This window comes from Oreochromis aureus, linkage group 15 (assembly GCF_013358895.1).
Source record: "Oreochromis aureus strain Israel breed Guangdong linkage group 15, ZZ_aureus, whole genome shotgun sequence".
Classification (NCBI taxonomy): Eukaryota; Metazoa; Chordata; class Actinopteri; order Cichliformes; family Cichlidae; genus Oreochromis; species Oreochromis aureus.
Genome location: NC_052956.1, coordinates 19,043,348 through 19,055,971, shown reverse-complemented (window position 1 = coordinate 19,055,971; position 12,624 = coordinate 19,043,348). Strand labels below are relative to the sequence as shown.

At 38.1% G+C, this 12,624-nt stretch overlaps 1 protein-coding gene across 7 annotated transcripts in view; it reads right to left on the bottom strand.

Moving 5' to 3' along the window:
• The window catches only part of tbc1d32 (TBC1 domain family, member 32), an 86,798-nt gene that overhangs the window by 59,805 nt on the left and 14,369 nt on the right, over positions 1-12,624 (bottom strand). For all 7 annotated transcript variants that reach the window (XM_039598895.1, XM_039598899.1, XM_039598900.1 and 4 more), the window contains exons 17-23: positions 12,405-12,606; positions 10,030-10,109; positions 9,031-9,169; positions 7,577-7,664; positions 5,627-5,745; positions 4,163-4,282; positions 3,814-3,902 (exon numbers count right to left, since the gene is read on the bottom strand). In XM_039598895.1, coding sequence (XP_039454829.1) covers positions 3,814-3,902; positions 4,163-4,282; positions 5,627-5,745; positions 7,577-7,664; positions 9,031-9,169; positions 10,030-10,109; positions 12,405-12,606 — 837 coding nt within the window. The remainder of the gene's footprint in view (positions 1-3,813; positions 3,903-4,162; positions 4,283-5,626; positions 5,746-7,576; positions 7,665-9,030; positions 9,170-10,029; positions 10,110-12,404; positions 12,607-12,624) is intronic.

Here is a 12,624-nt window from a genome sequence, read left to right as displayed (position 1 = left end):
AGTTTGCTCACCTACAAAGGAATGATCTAATTTGTATGGTAGTTTCATTTTAATAGACAGAAACAGAATATCAACAAAAAGCTAGAAAAAACACATGACATGAAAGTTACAAATTGATTGAGCATGTCACTGAATTAGATATATGTTTGATCCCCTACAACCCAGACAGAATTTTGGCTCCAGACTGGCTGTGTGGCCATGTAGCACATGAATTACAACCAATCAATCACAGATACTCCTGATCTTAACTCGCTTCTTAACTCGACAGAATCAATTTCTTCCATGCCAACCTCTCCACCAAGACCAAAGAGCAGCTCAAAAAACATAAGGGACGAGACCTGTATAAGGTTGGAATGGGCTACAAGACCTACAGCATGTGAGAAGGTGACAACTGTTGGTGTGATTATTTGAAAGTGGAAAAAACATAAATCAACTATCAATCACTCTTGGTCTGTAGCTCCATTTGTAATACACTATTGAAATCTTGCAACACTGACTATGTGCTCCTGATCAAGAAAGCATGTGTACAGGTCTGCCTTAAGTTTGTCAGTGAACATCTAAATGACCCAGAGAAGGCTTGGGAGGATGTGCTGCAGTCAGATGAAAACATAATTGAGCTCTCTGGCATCAACTCGATCCGCGGAGTTTGGAGAAAGAGAAATGCTGATTGTGACCCAAAGAACACCATCTCCACAGTCAAGCACGGAGGTGGAAACAGCTTTAGGACTGTTTTGTGTTAAGAGCACAGGACCACTTCATTGCATTGAGAAGCCAGTTGGCTGGGCCATGTACTGTAAAATCATGGATGAGAACCTCATTCTCCCAGCCTGAACACTGAAGATGGGTCATTAATCAGTCTTGAAGGATGACAATGACCCAAAACATACCGCCAAGGCAAGAAAGGAGTTCAAAAAGAAAGTCATTAAGGTCATGGAGTGGCCAAGAAACCTGAAGGATTTACAGAGTTTCTGAAAAGACGAGTGGGCCAAAATCCCTACTGAGATGTGTGCAAACCTGTTGACCAAATATAAGAAAACATCTTACTGCTGTGCTTGGGTTTCTTCACCAAGTACTAAATCATGTTTTGCTTGGGGATCAAATATTGATTTCACTCAATGATAATGAAATTTTTATGTCTGGATTCTTTGTTGATATCATCTTTCTCTCCATTAATATGAAACTAGGTGAGCAAACACAGATACATCAGATTCCTACTGTAACTAACAAAATTCCTATATGAACCGATTTTAATGAGATGAATGTTTTTTCCCAGCAGCTTTGAAGCAAATAGCTATCAGTTTGTGATCTCATGCAGTCATAGCTGTAGATCAACTGCTGCTAAGCCACTATCAATTAAATCCGATCAAACCACACTACATGTTATCACCTAAAACTTTAGCTGTCATTTCTGCTTCTTTACCGATCAGAACTTAATGATATAAGAGAATTAGCCATTACAATGACATAACCAGAAGACATTCGAAAACACTTTACATAATCTATGTATTCTTCTGTTAAACGGAAATTCTAAAAAGACTGCATTTACATAATGACTATCAAAAGCTCACTCTCTCCCTTATTCACACATGGTTTTATTCTGTTTATCTCAAATACCTCTCACGTGCTCTTGCTGACATTTTCACATGTATTTTATACATGAATAATGTGTATACTGCACCATATCTGTATTAAATATATTTTGGCCTAACAATATAATAAAACTTTTAAAAATTTGGCCCATTTTTACACTCATCTGCCTCTTTTTATTCTTCTTATTCTTTCTTTTTTCTTTCTTTTATACACTTTTTTTTATTAATCAGAGGAGTGTCCTGTGTAAATGCTGCTTTAGTGATGCAATTTTCCCCTCTGGGATCAATAAAGCACAATTCATGTACCACGCTGTCATATCCCTTCAGGCACAGGATAATCAGAAGATCGAATGAAAACAGAAACAGTCACATTGTGGGTGATGATGTGTTAGTAATGAGCCTTCTGGGTTCAATTGTTTGTGTGTGTGTGTGTGTGTGTGTGTGTGTGTGTGTGTGTGTGTGTGTGTGTGTGTGTGTGTGTGTGTGTGTGTGTGTGCGTGTGCGTGTGTGTGTGTGATTAAACCAGAGTATAATCAAAGACACATTATGATATGTAATTCTGAGGTGAAACTGAACAAGGAAGTGATTTAGAATCAGAATCAGAATCAGAATGACAAAGTACCTAAGATGCCATTACTTCCTATATTAGAGATATTTTGATGATTGAATCTAATTTTTTTACTGTCCAAATTTCTCGAGCAAACATTTACAATTAATTAACAATTAATGAACATAATTTCAAAGACCACTGAGCTTGCTCTCTTTAGGCGCACATAATAAAATAGGACATTTTTCCAGATGTTGCTTGGTTAAGGCAGTGGTTCTCAAACTGTGGGGGAGGCCCCAAAAGTAGAGCAGAGCAGAAATTTGAAGTGAAAGCAGCTTGCACGACTATAATCCTGGATATTATTTTACTTAAATTAAACTTCAATACTACACATATTACTACATGGCTGGTTGTATTGCAGGAGGGAGAGCAGTTAATCTACTAATTGGAAGGTTTATGGTTCAAACCCCGGCTGCTCCACTTTGCAGGCAAATATATTCTTGGGCGAGATACTAACTCCAAGTTGCAATGCATAGAAAGTATAGAACTGTTTGCATGAATGGGTGAATGAGTTGTAGAGTAGAAAAGCACTATATAAGAACCAGACTATTTACCATTTACATGTATTTTTTTTTGCTCACTGATTAAAAGCCTGGAATTTTTTTAGCTTCTGCAGTAGGGCAGACCAGAAAAAGTTTGAGAGTCACTGATTTAAAGCAAGTACTCTAATAACTAAATAATAGCTTGGCAGATTACAGGCAAAGTGCTATATTTACCAAATTTAGCAAGCCACTGAAGAGCACAGAGTTTGTCAGTTACTCCATCAGTCTAGGTGGTAAATGAACAGAGCATCTTGTTCCTTTCAGTTTGCTTCAGGATGTTAATAGGAGTGGGCTGAGTGACAGGCACAGACAGAGTGAGTCAGCAAGACTCCAAACAAGCTGAAGCTATTGTGATTCACAAAGCTTTTAAAAAGGCAAAGGGATGCACAGCTGCCATCGGAGGACTGTGCAAAGACACGCATGTACCAGGGTATGTAACGACCAAAGCATTCTTTAGCTCAGACACACTGCTTTATTTCTCCTCACACACATTTACAACAAATCTTTGTTGTAATGCATACCTAGCCCATAGGATACAAAATGCAGATTTTCTCTGGCATTATTAAATCCTCTCAGCTCAGTATTTGAGTATTAACTTCAGCCTTTACTGCAAGCCAATCTCTACTTTGAACCTTAAAACTAAAATCAAATCTGAAACACCTTTTCGTTTTATAGGAATTTCTTCAACTCCTTCACCCCCCTTCTTACACTGCTCCCATAGAAATACACAAGCACTGCACGCTCTCTCACACACACACACACACACACACACACACACACACACACACACACACACACACACACACACACACACACACACACACACACACACACACACACACACACACACACACACACACACACACACACACACACACACAGCCCAGCTTATTTCTCTCTTATCCAGAGAAATCCTTTCATCAGCCTTTCAATGCTGGGTAATCAAAGTATAAAGAACCATGCCAGTCTCCTATTGCCAGAGGCTGAAGTGTGTGTGCAGTCACCAGGTGATAATCCGATATCGTGTGCTTCCCCACTGATGTTAAGTAATATGAAAAAAAAATATCAATCCCACCTCAGGCCGAATGTGTGACTCTCTTCGTAGTGGAAGAGAGAATGAATCTTCACATCCGAATTCATGGCAATCAGTCTGTCAATCAAATCCTGTGGAGTAAAATGAGAGGCTTTGAACAAGAATGCAGCGGTTAGGGTGCAAAACGAAAACAGTGTGGAAATTTACAATGTGTAAGGTGGAGAACATATATCAGCCTCAGTGTGAGGGGAGTTTATTTGAATGCGTTTGAAGTAAAACAAATGTGTGGGTGGTGTTTGGAGGCCAAATAAAAAGTGCAAACATGCCCTCAGATGGATGAAAAAAGAACTGCAGCGTGTGGAAAAAAAAGAAGAAAAAAAAAAACACTTACAGGTATGGAGGTTGGCATCTCCCTCAGGGTGTATTCGCTTTTGTTGGCCAAAGGCTGCCGGCCCAGCAGCTCCCACACCGACTGGGAAGAGGAGAGGAGGTTGACCAAGTACAGGAAGGACTGAAGAGAGAAAAGTAAAACAGATACAGAAGCTGTTAGAGAGGAAAAATGGATTTGCTTTTAAAGACCACTGTGAATGCATTTGTGCACATCATGGATTGATCAAATCCTAATACATAATAATATATAACACTATTCAACTACAAATACTACAGATAATATGACAAATACTATCTGTAGCATTCAAAGCAAAATAAAACGTAAAAAGAATTTATGATTGCAAAGATAAAACATGGTTTACCACACTCTCAAAACTGAATAAGACATATATATACACAATTCTGAGTAGAGTGGTTGAGCAGAAGCCTATTGCAGCCTGAAGAATATTAAACTACAGGAAAGCTCCCTGCGCTTTTCACTGGGTCTGGTAGAACAGGGAAAACATATCATCAAAAGCATCAAAGGAAAAAAAAGAGAGACACTTGCACAGACAAGCTACAACTTAGATTATATTAAACAGCTTCAAAGAAACGTAAAGAATAAAAAAAAAAAAAAACAACATACGATGGATTTTTTTTCTAAAATAAAAATTTCTATACTTTCATGTGTCTTCTGATGTTTCTGTGCATGTGTGTACTTACTTATCTTCATATGTACTACCAAACCTCCTACTGTACTTAGCACAGATTAAAGCAAAGACTCGAGTTAATACACCAAAATGCTGGTGTGTGTATATTTAGTTTTCCTTTGAGCTCAGCATATATGTATAACCCACTGATAAGGCAGGCTTTAAAGCCGCCTGTGGCAGGACACAGTTTACACATCACTGGCTGTCCGTATTCACTTGGCTAGTCTCTCTGAGAGAGATGACTTGGCTGCTGTCAGAGGCCAAGCATCAGACACACACAGACAGGCGCACACTGGAGCTTCAAATGAAATGTTGAAGCTTTCCTGAGAGAAATTCTGCCAAAAACATAACTAAAAATGCAGTCTTATGAAAGTAAGGCTTATTTGCCCAGACACCCTTAAACCAATCAGTTCTGAGCAAAAAAGCCATTTTTGTTAACAAAATCACTATTGCCAGTTTTTTAATTATGAATATTCACAAGTGAATTTTCTACATGGCTGCTGGTATCACAGCAACACATGGACCACTATTCTGAGTCCTGAGTTAATAATAATTGGAATCAATTTGATTTTAATCAATTTAAACACCTTTGTAACCAGTGAGCTAAAAACATGATGGAAAAGCAAACTTCTAAGAAATCTGTGTCTGTACTATCATGTAGATATCTAAAAATTGGGGCATTTTGGGCTCCAGGAAGTTTCTCCTTCTCCCCCTCTCTCTCTCTCCCTCCCTCTCTCTCTCACACACACACACACACACACACACACATAAAATACCTTAAGGCAACTCCTATCTATGGGGTCAATGGGAGTTGGTTTGGGACGGACCACTCTGATGTTGTCACTGCTGCACTCAAGAACAGACCACAGCTCTAGTACCAGGGCCCGAACAAAGCCTGAGACAGAACATGGAGAAATTTGTTGTACCAAACATTTATTTTAAAACAGCAGCAAATAAAATTATTAACAGTGCTTTAATAAATAAACGACTGACTTTGTTATTATGTGCAATCTTTTAAAGAATGCCATTTTAAATCTGTTGTTGCACTGCCGGCACTGTTTTGATTGGAGGATTTGAATCTCAGAGAGGAAGTGAATTCATAATGCCACTCCCTTTGATCCCATTTGATCTCTTCTGTGTTGCACTTTGGCCTGTCAGTAACTACATTTGAATTTTGCAGCTTCTGATTGGTTATTTTTACACAGTGGTTGTTTAAATGTGCAACAGAGTGCTGCTGTTAAAGAACATTGGACTCAGCAAACCTCAAGCTTGCACGTAACGGCTGGATAAAAGCATTAATGCAATCAAAATGTATGCAGCCCTCGCTGGAAAACTGGGGATACACTACAGCACATAAATGATGAAGTAAAGACAAAACATTAGTATCATGGAAGAAGAAGTGCATCATGGGAAGCTCCCAGCAATAGAACCTGCATTTGTATTGACACCTAAACATAAATTTGTGAGCAATTTTCAGTGTATTTCAGTTAAATTAAGACAAATATAACAAAAGGGATTTTATACTTAGAAGAAGAATATGAAAACAGAGTACACTGACAAATTTAAACTATAAAAACTGCAAATACTGCAGTTCTAGAGTTACAGATATACAATTAATCTTTGCATATCAATGCTGTATAACCCGCAGAATGTACTGTATTGTATATAAAACAAGGACATAGCCCCCTGACAGCACCCATTGATTAGTGAAGTCCAGTTCTGAAACCTCAAGCAGATGCTTTTGGTCTTGGTGACAAGTTAGGGTCGAATGTAGACTTCGAAATGACATTGCAGGCCTTCCTTAAAGTATTGTTTTTGACTGTAAGGTTAACATTATTTCTAAAAGGTAATGTTACAAAAAGTGTAATGATTGAATAGTGATGGAAATCATAAACTGTTTTTCAGAGGTCATAGATCAAGTGAGCAGTAGAGTCTTTTTCTCACAGAATGGTTCTTTCACACAGAAAGCAGTGTGCGCTGCACTGACTTCAAGGTTTAGCAAACGGCCCATAATTTGTAAGCTCTGCCTGGACTATATCACTTTTTGAGGTCATCCTTCTTTCTGTCAGTCTGCCCTTTTATCGATGGCACAAACGTATGTCACATCATGGAACACATGAGTGCTCCGCAGCCAGCGCTGCTCAACACAGCAGGGAACTGTTCTTGCATGGCTAAAGCACTGAAGAGAATAGGTTTCAAAGCGCACCGGTGCTGTTATATGTGAAGGGCTGATAAGAAATCAGACTTTTTTTTTTTTCCATAACCAGTTGAGTCGCCCTTTCTGGCCAATAGAAAGAATGCAGGATTAAAATATTTGTTCACTGGCTTCATTTTTTGGCGTCTTTTGACAAGAGTACGGTATTTCCTGGAGCCTTTTGGATATGGATACACCTAGTATCAGTATACAACTGATATGTGAATCCATTTAACTATGATTCACCATGCTACTTGTAAATGTGTTGCTGAAAACAAAATCCCATTTTCTCTTGCCTGAATGATGCTCACATCACACACCATCTTAATCCTTCCAATAAAAAAAAAAAAAAAAAAAGAACGCCTCTTCTTACTCTTTCTTACCCAGACAAAAACAGTTTGACAAATACATTTCTCCCTAAGCTGCCTGAAGTCTCCTTCATACCGACAACACAAAAACAACAACTTATAATATAAGCCTTAAGCATCACAGCTGACAAGTGTTTGTTGTGTCCAAGTAACTGCATTAGTACCAGAACTGTGCAGAGCCACAACTCCCGGAGCAGTTGCTGCCACCTGTGTCACCATCACCCCGTAGCCAAACTTCTCGCAGCTGCTCACCTACAGAAAACACACAGAAATCTCAGAAAGTTTTTGCTTATATCAGGTAAAAAAAGGATGAGAGTTTGGAAAAAGGATGGAAAAAGTTTAGGTCACATGTAGTACTAATGTATCATAAAGGGAGATGTGTAAGTAAATCTGGAATTCTGGAAAGGCACAACATAATGTAGTTAAACATGCTGTGGAGAAATCAAATTGTAAATTGATTTTGGAGTGTGCAGGCCCTTCATTAATTACAACACAATGCCACAACTAAAAATAGACAAAATATAATTACATTCCATAATTAAAGTGAAATGCCAAACTAGAGAAGCAATTACAATAGTGCGTAAACAATGGCAGTAAATTAAGCCCACAGGGGATCAGCTAAGGTTTGCAGCAAGCCTGAGTGTATGTGTGTTTACAATTTGAATCTTAGAAAGTGTGTTTCAGTGTCGAGCAGGGTGCTGTGAATACTAAGGAGTCCTCAGGAATTATGATTGTGGCCTTGAGGAGGAGCAGGATCAACAAATTACCACATCTTGTGAAGAATGAATTATGATATTGATGACATGAGCCAGCAGAATGAATAAAGCTGACAAAGATTATGTCTGCTGCATAGGGAATAATACAACATAAATCCCTAATACAATGTGCATCCATAGTTTCTGCACAAATATTTGTATGCACTCCAATAATCACTCTTTCCTCTTTTTTTGTCTCATCAGTGATTATTCATTTTGTATCTCTCTAACTCAAGTCAGCATGACCCAGAAGATTCCGAGAGGCATGAAATTACTTTGGCACTTTGATAGGATCAATAAGGACTGCCAAAGGATTCCCATAAAATGCAATAAAACATTAACGTAACTATGTCATCAGCAGTGCTTATCAGGACCTGAAAACTCACCCTGATTTTCATCAGTAGTTTGATAACCTCAAACTACTACCAGTGCCTTTATAACCCAATGACTCATTTTGTGACCACGTGCAGTTTTTTAAAGAATGCTATTTTAAATCTGACGTTACACTGCTGGCACCGTTTTGATTGGAGGAATTTGAATCTCATGGAGCAAGTGAATTCATAATGCCACTCCCCAACAGCCCACTTGATCTCGTCACTGCTACACTTTGGCCTCTCAGTGGCTACATTTGAATTTGGCAGCATCCACGTGGCTATACTAATATACTGTAGTTGTGTAAATGTGCAGCAGAGTGCTGCTGTTACAGAGCATTTGGCTCAGCAAACCTCAAGCTTAACACAATCAAAATGCGTGCAGACCTCGCTGGCAAACTGGAGATACATTACTGTACATAATTAGTATGATAGAAAAGCAAGCAGGACAATTACCACAAATTAACAACCAACAGTTAAGTAGATTATTACCTGAAGTTTTTTGGTAAAGCGAGAGAACATGTAGGAGACACATTCATTAATGGCTCCTGTCTGCTGGAGCAGCAGAAGGCCTTTTGGAGTGGCAGCAAAATTCAACAGACTGTCCAATAATGTCTCCTCCCAAATGAGCCTGTTCACAAACAAAAAAGACAGAAAAATGACGGTGCTTTGTACTCCCACTGCAAGAAACACAATATTAAAATCACTAGAAGGCAATTCCTTACTCATTTTTTTAGATACTACTGCACTTTACTGTGAGCCATTTAATATCATCTGACATTTGCTGTGTATGTTTTGTTTTTTTAATTCTACTTTTAGTTATCCATTTGTATTTTGTTTCATATTGCTTTATTAAACTTATGGGGCAATTTCATTTTATAGAGTCACTTTATTGTATTATAATTAGATTTTACATGGTGTTCTATAGTATTTTATTTAGATCACTTTTTCTTTTTTAACTAAGCTCTTTACTTTTGTGTAATGTTTACCTTACTTTACCTGATTCCATTTTATTTTATTTAGTTATTCCACTTTACTTAAGCCATTTTGTTGAGGGTTGTGCTTAATATTTTGACTGCTGTAACAAAGGTGTTTGGATTTCTTTAATTATATGCTAATGTTTTCCAGCAGGCAGTTCAATTATATTCCATGTTCATTTGAAGCCTAAACCTCCAGAATCCTCCTCTATCCCAAACGTTTCAGAAAGTGAATAGGGTATATGTCTGTGTCACCTTTGTCTTTCACATCTTACTCAACCATTTGTAACACTTTTGAAAAAACCACATATAAAACCTGACTTGTCACAGTGACAGAGAGTAATACTTATGTGTGTTAAATGAGAAGATACACTGAAAAAAAAGACATGATTAAATACTGCTGGACTCCAAAACTCTTGTATTTTACTGGATGGTGTCCTCACTCATTACTGTGATAAATATAGACATTTTATAAAATTATTTAAAGTCAGATTTTATGGATGTGTGGCCTCACATGTTCTGCAGCTCTTGGGTAGATGATCCAGCATCGCCTCCAGGTACTGGAGTCTGAACCCTTTCTGACAGCGTGCTGGTCTAGAAATAAAGTTAAAAGAAAGTATTAGTACACAATATACTTTAATCATACTTTAATTACTCTATATTAAATTGAGTTTGTGAACATGAGGATCACCTGAAATATTAGACCACATTTATTCACATATATATTAATCTGACAATCCCAACACAGTGGAATGATGGAACACTGTATTCACCACTATATTTTAATAATAACATTGTTTTCTGCCCTCTTTTTTTCTTGTTATGATCATCATCTCTTGATGATTCTTACTCACTTAAGACATCCTTAAATTACAATGAATAAATAAATAATTAAGCAATCCAAAAATCCCAGAGAATGTGTTAATTTGTTTACTTGGTTCTTGACAGACTGAATAAGTGCTCTAAACACCAGGATCTCATTTGCTTAACATGAAACAAGAAGGTGAGTAAACATCGAGCATCAGCTGATCCCACTGTCAGGATTAAACCTGCATTTTGTTTCTCCGATGAACAAATATGGGCATGCGTTTGAGACTTTCAAAGGAACACGTCCCATTGTGTGACAGTAATAAAGTAATAAAACAATGTCTCACACAAGTTAATTTTTATACCAGATGTTTTGAAAATAAACAGGTAGGTTTGTGGGGCGGAACTGCTTTCTCAGCTACTGAGGCACTACCCGTCACTGGGCAGTACTGACGTCCCCAGCTTGGCAGAAGGATTGCCTGTTATGCGTCAAGGTGTAGCTGATAGCTTCCGGATCAAAAATGCAGACATGGAGACAGGAACTCAACTCAGACAGCTTTACTGCTGGAGCTCGGGAACCGAAATAGAAAAACTAATAGAAAACTCAGACTTAACTGGATTAGATCGTTTACTGGTTACATATGAGACGTGACAGACTTGGGAGACAGGACACAGAGACTAGACAAACAAAGGAACCCAGAAACACAGACTGACACAGAGACAAAAAAGTAACCAAACATGGAGATAATACTGATTTACAAGGGCTTTACGGAGGTGAGTCTAGGACAGGAGACAAGGGGCAAAACTAAAGTAGAATACAAGCAAAGCACAGAGCAGAATTAGGTAACAAAACTCTAGACTATCAATACATAAAGAAAAACCCGGAAAAAACACAAAGCAACCAAAAACTCAAAAGACTGGGACAAAAACCCAGGGATGCTAACAGCGCCACTGAAACCTTTTCTATGACTCCCCTGTAAATGAACTGCAGCAGAGCTTCATTTTTGTTTGCATATTTTCTGGTTTAGCTTTGAATCACAAACTGCAGATTAAAGATAACTGATGCTGTGTCGAGTCAGAAACACTATTCCAAGAACTAAATGAAGCACATTACAAAGGTTAGTTAATTCCCACCATTTCCATGAAACGATGGTGCTTTTCAAGCTGTGTTGACTGAATAAAGCGAGAACGTGGCATTCATCAAGTAAATGAAATACAGCATAAATATTCTAGCCAGGGATCTGATCATTACATACAGACACCCCTACATATTTAGATAAAAGATTCAGAAACTGAGTTGGGCCATCGTCTCTTATGATCCAGTCATGGCTCAGTTAGTCAAGCAAATGTCTCCTGGATTTGTTATATTTACAGTCATACTCTAAAAATAAAATATGTGGGAAAACAGTATTTTCTTAAATCACATCTTGGAAATGAAAAAAAAAAATCTATATCTATTGTTAAATTTGAAGGCAGTATCATTGTGGTGAAGACATCATTGTTGTACCCTTTACACTTTATGTTTTATTTGTTGCATTTATGACATGTAGCTTATCTGCTACCTTGGTCAAGTCTCTCTTATAAAAGAGATTTGGTCTTAATGGAACACCCAGTCAAATAAGGGATTGTTGAATTGTTGTTTTGTTGACTTGAAACTGTTTCAAGTCAGTAAAACAGCAGGATGTGGATTTCCTAAGTGCACTTTTCATACAGTAAAACACTGGTGTATTATTTGTAATCCAAAAAACCCCCCACTGCACTGTGTGTGTAAACTGTTCCCTTTACCAGAGGGAACAGTTTACACTGAGTTCGGTTTATTTCCAGTGCCATGGTTTTGTGTTTGGGCAGAGCAGTTTCACATGATTCAAAGTTCAAATTAATCCTCGTTTGTCTTATACTGGGCCTTGGTGCACACCTACAGTTTAACTTCCAGCTATTTCATCCTCCTTTTAATCCTACCTTCTTCTGACTGGTTGCCCATAATATGAGCATCCACTACTGCAATCTTCCATATATTATTCTATAATAGCTTCATGTCAAATAATAAAGTCTCTGCAAATAACACAAATGAGGCACATGTACCTTTTTCCACGCAGCAGCTAAAGCTTTGTGCAGGCCGTAGGGTCGTAGAACCTGCAGACCCTCGCAGGTGTTGTACATCTGCCGACAAACTAAAATAAAGGCTCCACATAATGAATGGGGCATATCAGATTCACACAGTGATGGCAATTCCTTGTCGAGCAGCCTCTGGGTGAACTGTACGATGATATGAGCAGCAAAGGTTCTGCAGACAAGGGTGAAA